Source organism: Asterias rubens, chromosome 5 (assembly GCF_902459465.1).
Source record: "Asterias rubens chromosome 5, eAstRub1.3, whole genome shotgun sequence".
NCBI lineage: Eukaryota > Metazoa > Echinodermata > Asteroidea > Forcipulatida > Asteriidae > Asterias > Asterias rubens.
This window is the reverse complement of record NC_047066.1, coordinates 13,147,348-13,162,530: the sequence shown is the minus strand read 5'-3', so window position 1 is coordinate 13,162,530 and position 15,183 is coordinate 13,147,348. Positions and strand designations below refer to the sequence as shown.

Here is a 15,183-nt window from a genome sequence, read left to right as displayed (position 1 = left end):
AATTTTGAGTTATTACCAATAGTGTCCGAGTGCCTTGCATGCAGCAAGATAAGGTACAACACTGCATGTTGCCAAAACTACTGTGTCTATATAGTATGTCAGTTAACCATGATTTAACAGTGGTTCAATGTCACCTGACGGCTGAAGTTTGCTTAACCACTTCTCTGCGTTATGCTAATACTTGCTAAAGGAACCCAAACTCCGTGGCAGGGCAGTTATTAACGATAAGCTTAAGTACATGTAGTAGTCTAAGCCGAATTTCAACCTTCCGCCCAGGTAATAGTTAATAAGCAGGACAGTTCTTTTCAGAAATGAGAAGTCTCCCGACAAATCCGAAAAATCTACTACGTGGTAGTAGAATATATAGCAAGACAGTTCTCAAAGAACAAACTCTACCTGGCAAGTAGACCCACACATGGCGTTACCGCAAACCAAATATTGATACCTCGCCATGCAATGCCTTAAATCCCATATGAACACAAACTCTTTACGACACTTGTCATTTACTAACCTTAACATTCACTTTGAACAAAATATAATGTACGGCGGTGAAATGTTCAGAAACTCAGGTTTTTCATACGATAGATGTTAAATGTCTAGTTGGTAAGACACTGCTCTAGAATTGCAAGGGTCGTGGGTTCGAATCCCACCCGAGTAACACGCCTGTGATATTTTGTTCACATGACTCGGGAAAGTACTGAGTATACAGTGCTAACACACATCGGTGTATGGGTAAAAACCAAAAATTAATATTGTTTTTCATACGGATCTCTGGTAGCGTTCACTCATGTCTGGGCACCTTGTGCAATGAATGCTTCACGCGACGACAGTCCAATATGGTTCAATGAAGCATTTTTTTCAAAGCCGAAATTATTACTAACTCCCCTTTACCCGGTCGCTTTATATTAGGCAGTCAAGAGGTGTGAAGTGAAACCAGCATTTGAATGAATAAACTCGATGGCAATTTATTGCAGAATGAAGTGGACAAAAATCCTGATGACTTCACGTTGCTGTTCCGATTGAATTATTCAACACAAATGACTGAGTTGGTAGGGTTTTTTCCCGCCAAAATCCAATGTTGGACCCCTCTCTCACTCGGAAAGAATTCATTTCAGATTCAGGTTTATTTCCATACCATCATGCAGTACATTATACGGGAAACTACTTATCGGAACCTAATAACTGTATGGGGAGGTCAGACAAGAAGCCTAAGCTTGTACAAGGTCTGGCCTCTTCAAAAAGAATATAAAGTTACAATAATTTCGTTGAATTTTTCCGTTTCCGTATACATATTTATAATTCATTTACCCACATTAGCATTTCCGGATTTGAACTACCGCGAAAGTGTATTCCCTGCCTTTAAAAAAACGTAACGCCCAGGCTAAGCAGCTGCAAGAAAATTGGAGCAAATTCGCTCGTGATACGCGCTCATCCGCGAGAGGGGATGTGTAAAAGTTGTCCCCATAATTGAATTTAACCCACAGGTGTGTTAGTATTACCCGATCGCCCCTAGTTACTCAGATCCGAAGTGATGTGTTCGTTTGTCACCAAAAGCGCGCCAACATTTCCCGCCAACATTTTGGCGCTTTTTTTCTTCTATATCTTGTTTCATGTATTAGTAAGAGCGGTGTGCTTATAATTATGATATGGAACGGAGCGTGAGGCTGTGGCCAGATCAAGGATTGACTCTTAATAAGGTTGATTTCATTACAGTCCGGATGCCGGTCTTCTGTGGTTTCTATATAAGATGGGGGGGGGGGGTGGCTACCAATCACACCTTTCTTGGAACGGGCAACCTCCCGGCAAATGGACTTTCTATTGACTCAGATCGACCCACGAAACGGTTCGTTATTGGTAACTGAGCTTTATAGTCAGGGGTTATCCGTACTGGATCACCCAAATAAACAGTAACACATCTACAAGTTATTGTTAAAGGCACTGGACACATTATTGGTAACTTAAAGGAACGTTACAGAATTGGCAAAAAACTGAAATCTCGAATATCACAGATTTACATAAAACTTACATGGTCTAATGATGATGATAGTTGTAAAACATCACTTGAAATATTTGTGTATGAAATCGAGCGTTTTATTCATTTTTGTTTTGTGCATCGATGCAATGCAAAAAAAAAATGCAAAAATTGTAATCGGTTTTTCACTATTCTCTCGTGACCCAGATGGCCGTTCGATCTCGAACTTCTACAGGTTTGTCAGTTGTATATGTTGGATTACATAAAGTGCTTACACTGCCAGCAATTTTTTTTTTGCTAGCAAAACCAATTCTGTAATGTTCCTTTAAAATAAACCCAGCATTTTCACTTGGCGTACCACAACATGCATAAAATAGCAAATATTATGTGAACATTTGGACTCCACTTAGTCATCAAAGATGCAAGAAAATAATGAAAGAAAAACACCCTTGTTGAACAAGGTTGTGTGCTTTCAGATGCATAATAATGGGCTCCAGGCCTTAGTCTTTTCTTATTAAGTGGGAAATTAACCCCCCTTTCTCAAAAAAGCTATTTCAGAGGAAGCTGTTCTCACAATGTTTTTTTAAATTATCAACAGCTCTCTATTGTTCGTTAACAAGTAAGTTTTTATGCAATAATTTTGAGTAATTACCAATGGTGTCTAGTCCCTTTAACATTTTGGGCCGTGTGTCAGAGTAAACCGACCGTTGGCTGTGACCGTTGGCTGCAGATGCTATGGTTAAGTGATAGCTGGTCGTACCCACACCCGAAGGTATACTCGGACTCCAGTTTGTGCCTGGGTCATAGAAGCGGGTCGCGCCTTTCTCCTATTAACTTGATTCCTTAAAATACTTCGGCTGACACATAGTGTTTGCCCATCTCGTACTGTATTTATAAGTTCTTGACAGAGCAGATGTCGACTAAGTGTAAATGGTGATTTTATTATAACAATAACGCTTCTCAGATTCAAATTATTTTAAAGACCCTGGACACTACTGGTAATTGTCAAAGACCAGTATTCTGTGAAAATTTGAGCTCAATTGGTCATCGAAAGAGCGAGATAATAATGAAAGAAAAAAACACCCTTGTCACACAAAGTTGTGTGCTTTCATTTTGCTTGATTTCGAGACCTCAAATTCTAAATCTGACGTCTCGAAATCAAACTCGCGGAAATTTACTTCTTTCTTGAAAACTACGTCAATTCAGAGGGAGCCGTTTCTCACAATGTTTTGTACTAACAACCTCTCCCCATTACTCGTTACCAAGTAAGGTTTTATGCTAATAATAATTTTGAGTAATTACCAATAGTGTCCACTGCCTTTAAGCAAAGTAAGTGATTACAAACTTTCTAAACATCCAAATGCACGCGCCCTTTAAGATTAAAAATGATAATTTCAAACTTGACCACCTTAATATTTACTGCATGCTAAATAAAGATGAACCCACGCCAGACTTTAGACGACATGTCGCATCCATGCATAATACCTGATGGAAATTATCCCCGTTTACATTTTCAAAAGTCAGTTGAAATGCAGCACTTCCTCCCCTAAAGTGAACATTGACATTGAAAGAGGCTCTAATTTCAAATTCGAAAGATTTTCAAAACTGCCTGAGGGATATTCGGGATGGTGAGGTTTCGTGGGATTTTTAACAGACGTTATTATTGGGCGCACGAATACCAGGTAATTATTCAAATAGCCCAGAGCGCGGAAGGATACAGAGCAGGCAGCTGGCGTGATGGCCCTTTCAGAGAGAGAGAGAGTGTGTTTGTTAGAGGGAAAAAACCAACCTTTGACTCAACAATTTCAGAAGTCTGCGACTTGTTTTCAAATCACCTTCTGGTTGTTGACTTAAGTTTGTCTAACGCAGGCTCTTATGTACAGATGCATTCATTGCAGTTGAATGGAAAAAGGAAATGTATTATAAGTCCACTGATTATCATAACTCTCTCCCTCTCTTTCAGACGTAAACAAGATTTTTTCCCCCCATCAGCGTTTACAATCACTGGAATATATATAGAAATTGATCGGTTTGCTGTCGGCAGCGGTGTTTTATCATCGCATGTGGCGTGTGATTGTGATCAAAATTGATCAAGAGGGTGTTTTATCACGTATCTGATGCAATGACCTCTGTGTGTCACATCCCATGACTACCAACACGTGCCCGTGCACGTTATTCGGGGTTTACGTCATAGTGGCCAGACTCGAGCCCCCGTAACGTGCGCAATTGTTTGATAGTAGAGCGAAACTGCGTGGAATCTCATTTCGCAATCTTTCAGATTAAGGTCCCGAGTTAAGAAAGTGTAGATTAAATTCCGAATGTGCCATTAGCGAAAAATTATGACCTTATATGTCGTGTACATTTTACAAAAGAAGCCGATGTTTTTTTTTAAAGGGAAACTATGAACAGAGTTGCAGTTTAATGACCATATTAAAAACACCGTATACTTGAATGGACAATCACTGGTGCCCCATGGATTTAAACATTTTATTGGACTTTGGTACAAATGTGTGTGTTCGCAATTTTGAGATTTCACCGAAAATGTGGGTTGAATAATGTCCAGGCAAGAAGTGTCAGATTCAAATTTGGTTTCAAAAACCTTCACTTCAAAACAGTTTGTCGACTTATGTTTATAAGAAACTTTTGTGGTTGTTTTAGTTTGGTTTTAGTTTTATTAGACTTTACACTGGCATAAAGATATAAATATACAAATCGATGCATTAAGATACTAAGAAGTAAAATAGAAAAACAACCCTTAAAAAAAAAAAAACCAGTGAGTGGCGAGGAGGAGCAGGATACCAGCAACCTCTATTAAGCCGTCCTGCCACAGGGGCATGTTAAAGGGCTTTGTACTTTTTGTAGGACGAAAAACTCAATGTCCACAGATTTACATTCAACTTACACAGTTTGAATAAAATAATGGTAGAAAGCTTCCCTGAAAATATTACTTGCTGAGGTGCTGTAGTTTTTGAGAAATGAGAAAAACAATGTCATGAAAATAATTTTCGTCTCAGTGATCATGAGGCGAAAATTATTTTAGCATGTAAAAACGTATTTTCATGACATTGTTTTACTCATTTCTCAAAAACTACAGCACCTCAGCAACTAATATTTTCAGGTACGCTTTCTACTATATATCATTATCTTCAAACGGTGTAAGTTTGATGTAAATCTGTGGACATTGTGTTTTGTGTTTCGAAACGTACCCAAATCCTTTAGTCAAATAATGGTGACACTATTAAAAAAGAACTGTGCAAAATAAACATGTTGAAAAGTCTTCGTCCATGCATTAAGGAGAGGTACAATATTGAGTTCCCATAGAGGTGAATCCCAGCAGTCTAAAAGTGTCAACAACCACGATCACAAACCTTCACATATCTTTATTGAATGTGCACAGTCAACCACTCAAGAATTCTCTACAATATTATTAACTCCATTGCTGTCGCTTGAATCTTATGATTTTGTACCTCTAGGTCACCCTCTCTTAAAAAAAAGCACGGGGTCTGGCAAAAATGATGATTAAACTCCAAGAAACGTTTTGAGTTACCTTATTAGACTCGTCTGGGGCAGTGCTTCACCGATAACTTGAAAATGAAATCCACATGTTATTATTGTATACATTGTGACGTACTCATTGCGGATATTTTGTTTTGCCTTGCAAAACACAAGAAACAAAATTGTCAGTGACTTAGTGGTTTTATTTTTGAAATATGACACCATTTTAGAACACTGGTATCTATTTAAAGGGGGTGTGCAGGTCATTGTAAATGTTCATAGATTTTCGCGTGACTTGTACATTGTATAAAAATGACCATGGCCATGGTATAAAGTATACAATGCAAACAAAAATTACCATGAAATGTGTTTGCTTGAATTGTTACTTTGAGAAACTCTTTAAAACAGTTAGTTTTAATTCCGTGAGTAAAAAAACGATGTTTGAGTATTAAGAGTTAAAAACACAAGGTTTTGTCCTCACTATTTTCTTGTGGTTCTGATGACCGATTGAGATTTTACTTCAATGGTTTGTTGTTTCATATTGGGTCATTTATGTGGATACTGGTCTTTGTTGCAAAATATTGTCCCGAAGAATTTGCTTTTGCACACAATTCCAGCGTCGGCTTGAATAAAAGCGTCAGTATTTCTGTACAAGGACAGATTCCTTCTTCAACTCACATTAGCTTGATGTCAGGTTTCTTAATGAGGACATTGTCTTTAAATCAATGTCATATCCGGCATCAATTGATTAAGCCCAATCTCATCAAAATGATCATTTAGATTATACAGTACTTTAGTGACATCTGTATTCAATGAGACATGCCTGAAATACCGCCCGTGTGTGAGTCAAAATGCATTTGTGTCAAATCGTCTCTGATTTAAGACAGGTTGAAAGTTTGGAAGAATCCTGGGTTTAACCCGTTTGTTTCACCATGGAGGTATACTAATTATAGCCCATTGGTTTGACTGATGTATATATCATTGTGCTCATTATCCCCTTCCTATAATTGTGTCTTTTTGTGTCTTGTGAATCTCAGGAATTCCTATAAACGACCGTTACCTTTAATGGAGTTATTAAAATATTTATACATCCATGGTTTAACTGATATTGATATAGACATTTTGTGCTCATTATGGTATCGTGTTAGCCTACCCCTACCTTTACTGTGTATTATTGTATTTTAGAAATCTCAGGAATTCCTTAAAGGAATTTCACTGAGCCTTCTGTACAATAGGGGTGTGTGTGTGTGTTAAGGTACCTTTTGGGTGTGGCGGGGGGGGTAGAGCTACCATTAAAATTATTACACGAGTATTAAAACAATGCGATGATGGCGCAATTCCTGGCCCTGCGAAGAAACCGAAAAACCGGCTCTTATGATAGCAGAAATCCGACGTCAGAAGATGACGCATGAGATGACGTCATTAGATGGTTTAAAACGTTTTGGATTTGACGGGTGTCCAACACAGTGTATACTGGAAAAAGAGTGCATCACGAACCTTAATTTGACCTTTAAGACTCCGTATATTAGAAACACTTCAAATAAAGAGGAAGAGATAGACCAAGACTAGTGCGGTCAGTGTAAGGTAAATATTTAGCAGATTGCTGAAGAAACAAACCACACAAGTTCGAGTCAAATGCTGCATATTAGGGCACCTCGGGCAACCCATGTGTCAAGTGGCAGGTTTTTTTCTTTCCCTTCTTGGCAAATATTAACGAAGAATCTTTGAGCATGAAGGCCTTTTTTACGGACAACCTTTAAGGGTCTGGTGCCACTTTGAAATTCATATATATTTGCCTTCAATACATGTTTTTAATGAGGACTTTTAGAGCTGGTATGCGATTCCATGTTATTTTGTTTAGTTCAGGCGCGGTACGCAGCAACCTCTTGTTAACAATTTATAATAGTAAGAGTGCTTGTTTGTTTATTGGGGTGTGTGTTTGTTTGTTTGTTTGTTTGTTTGTTTGTTTGTTTGTTTGTTTGTTTGTTTGTTTGTTTGTTTGTTTGTTTGTTTGTTTGTTTGTTTGTTTGTTTGTTTGTTTGTTTGTTTGTTTGTTTGTTTGTTTGTTTGTTTGTTTGTTTGTTTGTTTGTTTGTTTGTGTGTTTGTGTGTTTGTGTGTTTGTTTGTTTGTTTGTTTGTTTGTTTGTTTGTTTGTTTGTTTGTTTGTTTGTTTGTTTGTTTGTTTGTTTGTTTGTTTGTTTGTTTGTTTGTTTGTTTGTTTGTTTGTTTGTTTGTTTGTTTGTTTGTTTGTTTGTTTGTTTGTTTGTTTGTTTGTTTGTTTGTTTGTTTGCTTGTTTGTTTGTTTGTTTGTTTGTTTGTGTGTTTGTGTGTTTGTGTGTTTGTGTGTTTGTGTGTTTGTGTGTTTGTTTGTTTGTGTGTTTGTTTGTGTGTTTGTTTGTTTGTTTGTTTGTTTGTTTGTTTACATACGTTTATGCATTCACTCATAGTCCTAGACGGACGAGCCTTCTGTAGTAGGAGCATCCACTGCTCAGTTCAATGGCTTTATCTCCCATATGGGCGTATCAAATCGCTCAGTATGTTTTTCCTTCCAGGTATGTGGAGCAATATTGTGAAGTTTGAGACCTTTTTTCTATGTAGCACCATTTAAAGGCAGTATACACTATTGGTAATTACTCAAAACACGTATTAGCATAAAACCTCACTTGGTAACGAGTAATGGGGAGAGGTTGATAGTATATAACATTGTGAGAAACGGCTCCCTCTGAAGTGACGTAGTTTTCGAAAAAGAAGTAATTTTCCGCGAATTTGATTTCGAGACTTCAAGTTTAGAATTTGAGGTCTCGAAATCAAGCATTTGAATGCACACAACTTCGTGTAACAAGGGTGTTTTTTCTTTCATTGTTATCTCGCAACTTCGATGACCAATTGAGCTCAAATTTTCACATGTTTGTTATTTTATGCATATGTTGAGAAGTGTGAAGGCTAGTCTTTGACAGTTACCAATAGTGTCTTTAAAGAAACTCCATTCAATGATCATTGATGAGGGATTGTGTGGCGCGATTTTACAAAGCACTGAAGATTCATATATGACCATAGTGATTTGTATTGTCTGGGAGGGAACATTGATTTGATCTGTACTTTTGCCTTACCCTGGACGGCCCCTGTCAACAAAGAAGTTTGTCTCACAGATGTACAAAATATTTAATAAATACATAAATATCAGATTGTGGTTTTAAATTAATTAAGATTGATTCGCAGTTGAGATCAATCTGAGCTCTTTGTGAAATCAAGCCCTAGTTCAAACTATAGCCCATTGAGCTCGCACAACCTTTAACATTTCCGTCGTAGGTGAATCATTGAAATAAAGCACATTCAGCATCCACCCAGTACCTTTCTTTAACAAAATCTCATTTTCACTAACGCCACTTGACATTTTGTATATGTGCAAAACTTACGGTGTTCCCGAAGTGCCATCCTTGTTGAAATCATGTTATCTCGGAATGGCGACCGTTTTTGTCTATTTGGAACGTCGATCACCATCAATAGGACAGTTCAAGTGATTTTTGAATCTTTGCATTATGTGAAAAGAAATAATAAACTATAGTAAACTTGCAAAAGAGATTTGAAACATGCTTGTCACGCAAGTTTAGTAAACAAATAACATGGAACATTTCTAGTGTGCCATGTATGTCAATGCTGACACCCCTGGCGCAAAAAAAAAACACACACAAAAACAAGAACCTTGCTAATACACAAAGACAAAGTTCGAAAGCTATGGTTTTCGAATAGATATGTTTTCAGATGCGTCTTGAATTGAGAAAAAGTATCTGTTTTTCTGAGTTGAAGTGGGCCGCCATTAAATTATTTATAGTATTTTTTCTAGGACAGCATGCTTTTATCTTAGAGCAAGGTTCCTTGCTCTTTGCTTTTATTAGGGATGTGGTCATATTATCATCCCATAATCTGTCTTAGGATCTGTGCCCAATTTCAAATAACAAATTTTTGCTTAGCAATTATCAGCAGAATACCAGTCACACATTGTACATGTGACATGGTAGTTTGGCTGGTAACCATATTCTGATGCATACTTATGTTGTGCTTAGCTACTGTTTGTGCTTAAGCAGCTCTATGCAATTATTAATTCGGATGACACTTCTAGAGCCCCGTATAACTTATTTAAGAGTGTTTTTTGTGATGTTCTGATATACGCGTTTTTAGGGGATCGAGCGAGCTCAAATCTAAACCCTGCCTCAGTCTTAAAGTATTTGAGCTTTACCTAGCCAAGTACAACTGAACAAGTCACATGTCACTTCCAGAGCTAGAGCCCCGTATTTTTTTCTCGAGAAAATGAGAGCGTTGTTTTTGATTTTCTGCTATACTCGTTTTTAGGAGATCGAGCGAGCTCAAATATAAACCATGCCTTCAGTCTTAAAGTGTTTGAGCTTTACCTACAGCCAAGAAAAAATATTGATAAACGGGACAATATGGGGGCATAGTCATCTGGGAGATAGACAGACGGGGGAGAAGTTGAGGATGGCACCCTGAGCAAACTATGCATAATTGACCTTTACCTCCATCCCATGTAGGCCCAGTGAGCCCGTAGGGGGACGGGGGCTATATACACTGTGGCCGTTAGTCTCCGTTCTGTCCTGGGAGGATAACAATGGCCACCGTTGTAATTTCATTTCCGTATTCTTTTCATATGAACTTTCAACACTAATGCCCACGATACCAACTATAGTAAAACGTCCTCATGTCTTTCAAGCTTGCTTTTCCCATTAATGGCTGCATAATAACAAGTTAAAACTATGGCTGGATGTGAAGCCAGTGGCAGCCATATTTGCTGCTCTCTCATAAACTTATCCTAAATTTATTTTCTTGTGTGTAGGCTTATGCGCTTGGACGTCTTGCTTTTCCATTGACGGCTGAATAATATAAGTAATGCCTGGAAATAAAGCCAGTGGCAGCCATATTGGTACTCGCATAAACTAATCCTGAATTCATTCTCGAATACTGTAATGAACTTTCATATGTTGCTGATCACATAACGCGTTCTAGGTACTTCTTGTTTTTCCATTGATGGTTGAAAAGTAATGCCTGGAAATGAGTGGCAGTCATATTGGTGCTCTCATAAACTAATCCTGAATTCATGTTATTGTACTGTAATGGACTATTATGTTGCAGTTCATATAAAGAACGTGTCCTATAGGTACATCTTGCTTTCCTTTTGTTGCATTAATAGTAATAGGTAATGCCTGGAAGAAATGAAGCCAGTGGCAGCCATATTGGTACTCTTGTAAACTATAAATCCTGAATAGACCTGAATTCATTCTCGTGTAGGCCTACTGTAATTAAAACATCTCATATTGCTTTTTTTCATAAAAGACGTGTAACTGATCTAATCTATTTATAAATATTGAAGTCAGTGGTCACTTCTTCGTGTATGGACCACGTGACAGCTTATTTGCTTTTGAAATTGAACTGTGACGTCACTCTAAAGATGAAAGTATAGATCATTTTTACGAATCAACTCACAACTGTAGATTCGTCACGAATCTACACTTCCAGGCTTTTATTTCCTGTGTTTATGTATGTTATTTCTTGGCGGGTGCTGGGAGTGCACTATTTTGCTTTGACATTATTTTAAATACTATTTGCCTTATTCTGGCCGGCCCCTGCTACTAACAATGAATTATGTCCGAAGATGTTAAAGACGTGGACACTACTGGTAATTGTCAAAGACCAGTCTTCTCACTTGGTGTATCTCAATATATGCATAAAATAACAAACCTGTGAAAACTTGATCTCAATTGGCCGTCGAAGTTGTGAGATAATAATGAAAGAAAACATGAAGTTGTGTGCTTTCAAATGCTTGATTTCGTGGCCTCAGATTCTAAATCCGAGGTCTCGAAATCAAACTCGTGGAAAATTACTTCTTTCTCGAAAACTAAGTCACTTCAGACGGAGCCGTTTCTTACAATGTTTAATACTACCAACCTCTCCCCATTACTTGTTACCAAGTGAGGTTTTATGCTATTAATTATTTATATTTTGAGTGATTATTAATACTGTCCACTGCCTTTTAATGAATAAATAGCCGAAACAATCCGCTTTAAATAGAATCAAGGGCAGACGTATTTTGAGCTCGAGCCGTATTCGCGGTTTTGTTCCGTCAGACTCTCTCTAAAGCTCGACAGTTGGTTCTCCAAACTGTGCTCGCGTTTCGAAACGAATTTGTCAGTCTGACATTATCTCACTCAAGTCTTAAAGATCTCCAACGGCGAGTTTGACAATAGCAAATCATGTGACTAAGAGATTGTCTCATTTAGGCATAGCTCAAGGCAACCACAGTGACTTTGATTGGAAAATCCTCAAGACTGCTTCAAAATTTTTCTTTCGGACTGATATAAATTGCCGCGCTGTGTTTCAAAAACCACAAACACACTAGGTTATGAATGGTGACAATGTTTTGTTCGCTGTTCGTTGGCCCCTCTTGGGCATTCACCGAGGATACCTATAACTGACGATAATTTCATGCCGGTGGCATTTCGTTGAGAGACCCATGGATTGAGTCGTCAGCGTCCCGCTCATGGATCGGGTGCACGGTCTCCTCGGAGGATTAGATTAAAGTTTGCTTGTTTCGTCAAGTTATGGAAGCCAATTTCATAAAGCTGCAAGCACCAAATATTGATTACGGTTTTTCTTTTTCTTTTTCTGACCAAAGTTTCGTAGGATACCAACCGCGGTAGTGTACAGCACACATTGTTTAAATGCGGGCCGATATTGTTGGCTACGTTTCTAATCAGAAGCAGCACATCATCTCATTGCTCTGACGTCTGTGCGGCACCATAATGTAGCCCGAGCCCTAAATGTAGCCTGACCTAAATGTAGCCCAAAACATGTACCTAAATGTAGCCCGGACCTAAATGTAGCCCCAAACATGTACCTAAATGTAGCCCGGACATGTTTGGGCTACATTTAGGTCCGGGCTACATTTAGGGCTACATTATGGTGCGGCACAGACGTCACACACGGGCTGCCCGCGAATCTTTTTTTCCTGAACCTTTCGGGCAGTGTACGTGGAGTTTAGCAAATCTTTACCGAATGGTTCAGTGACGTAATCAACACAGCCTCGTACTATGATTGGCTAAACTCCACGTACACTGCCCGAAAGGTTCAGGAAAAAAAATTCGCGGACTGCCCAGCGGCAAGTTATGCCATAAGGAAGTGAAGATTCAAGAACGATATTGTGGTATACGTGTCTAACTGCACGGGATCGAATACAAACCCACCCTACACATAAACACGTGGGCCGGGTATAATCTAAATCCAAAAATGGCGCAAGCAATAATTCGATGACGTCACGTGAATTGGGTCAATTAAAAATAGCCAAAGGCCGAGCGTTGGGTGTTTGTATTAAAATTTGATTGAACGCTTGCATCTAGTTGTACCAAGATGTAGGTGCTTCTTTAGAAGCAGTGAACACTGTTGGTGGGCCCTTATTACTCAAAATAATTTTTAGTTTAGCATAACACTTTGGTATCGAGTAATGGAGAGCTGTTGATAGTATAAGACGTTGTGAGAAATGGCTGCTCTGAAGTAATATATTTTTAAGAAAGAATATTTAATATTTAAAGAAGTTATTTCTCACTCAAAAAACTAAGAAGAAAAAAAACTTTCAGGCCTGAAGCGTTTTATTAACCATTACACGAAGTTGTGCAACAAGTCTATTTTTTCTGTAATTATTCCCCCTTGCAACTTCGAGCACATGTTGGGATACACCGAGTGAGAATACTGGTCATTGACTATTACCAAAAGGTGATAAAATCCTTTACAAATCAACTACATCAGAAAAATTGGATACCCGCACCATACAGCGATAAAAGTGTGTTGAACTTGTGATTCTTTGGTTCGACTCTAACCATGGAGGTAGAAATACCTCCATGCTCTAACACCGGGTTGTAATCAAAGAGTAATCGTACTGTCTTTAAAAAATGTTGTATTTGCTTAATTTTGAACTTCTAAAATCTACTCATCCGGCGTTGGTTGTTGTTATACACAAAACAAAAAATTGCACCTGGACTTGACTGTCCACACAACGTACATTTCATCAATCGAAACATCCTGCGTAATATGATATCTTCAAATATTGTCCGCACTTCTCAATTAAGACGTGTTCTCTTCAGCTGACTTCCTTCCTGTCTCCACACATCCATCACCATCTACCCGGTCCGTATTTAGACATCGAGTATACTTATGGCCGTGTAGCTGGTGGGGGAGTGGTTAAGTGAGCCATTGCGTGGTATCCGTTTGCCTTACGGGAGTTTACGTGTGGGAATCTCTGTGTGATTTGCAAATGTTTACAGTCTAAATGTCGTGAATAATTAATGCAACTTTGCGGACAAGTATGATGTGTGGGAGTTCAGCGCAAGACTGCGGACATTTCGGCCCGTTTTGGGCACTGAGGGATGTGGACTTGGGACGGTGCATTGGGGAAAGTCAATTGGATACACCGTTAAAGTGAATTTTAGCTGACCAATGCCCTCCAAAACACTTTCCTGAGATGTTATAATGTTTGTAACCCCTATAATTATAAGTCACATTTGATTATTATGTTGAGCATACTTAACTTTAGAGACAGATAAGTTGTTATTCATTAACTGGTCACATATATAATATACATGTACGTATACATACAGTTGCGTTTATATTATATGCGCATATTGCAACCATTAATGCTTCTCTGAACCCAGGAGTGGAGCCACTCACTATGTCTGCAATGAAACGAAGAATTTTAAACTTTACCTGACCTTACCTATCAATGAAAACAAATAAAAAACAAAGTTTAACTTTACCTGACTTTACCGCACCAAACGGATCTGGAGAAGTAATCCGAAAGATGGTATAGTCCAAGCGAGACTCTGGTAATATGACGTCATCAATGTTTATATTGTCAAAGGCAAGACGGATCATTTCCTCTTCCACAATGGTCGGCTGCTCCATGATCACACCTTTAAACAAGAAATACAATACAAAAGAGACTTGAGATCATGGCACTGTGTGGAAGAAAGATGGTTTTACGAGAACACATACATTAACGTGATTTCATGAAGTGACGTCATGCAATGGCGTCATCGACATGACTATCATCAGAAGTAGATATATAAATAGGTTTAGGGTGAAACACTTATTTGGGGAAAGTACAAAATACTGTATTTAAATTGTTAGAAATGTATGTAACTTGTTTGGGAATTTACGATGGTTAATGAGAACACAGACATTAACAAGCGAACGTGACGTCACGAGGTGACGTCACGAACTAACGAGGTGACGTAATCAGCGTGAATATCATTAGAAGCAGATATAATATAATAAGGTTTAAAACGGGTATCAAATATCACAGCAAGAGGGAGTGGGGGAAAGTACACAGCACTGTATTTAAATTGTATCCAATTGTTGTTTGTCCACCAACAACGCAAGTGCCAAATAGCAGGATGGAAAGAGGATGATAAAGAAATGTTCTGTCTTAGATGTGGGAGAAAACAAACATGAAATGTGATGGGGTGGGGAACCCACGCACTTAGTAGGGAGGCGAAGCTATGGACACCAGAGTCCACGATAAGGCAACATAACCCCTCAACATTTGAGAAAGTAGTTCCCAGAGTGACCGCGAGAAATTACGAAAATTTACGCGAAATTCAACTCGGAAAACGATGAGCAATCAAATTTTTACTTAAACTGTTCTGAAAGCTCGT

At 38.4% G+C, this 15,183-nt stretch overlaps 1 protein-coding gene across 2 annotated transcripts in view; it reads right to left on the bottom strand.

Moving 5' to 3' along the window:
- Positions 1-14,434, bottom strand: part of LOC117290607 (glutamate receptor ionotropic, delta-2-like) — a 44,697-nt gene extending 30,263 nt beyond the window's left edge. For both annotated transcript variants that reach the window (XM_033772067.1, XM_033772068.1), the window contains exon 1: positions 14,284-14,434. In XM_033772067.1, coding sequence (XP_033627958.1) covers positions 14,284-14,431 — 148 coding nt within the window. In that variant the 5' untranslated portion in view covers positions 14,432-14,434. The remainder of the gene's footprint in view (positions 1-14,283) is intronic.
- Between the last annotated feature and the right edge of the window lie 749 nt (positions 14,435-15,183).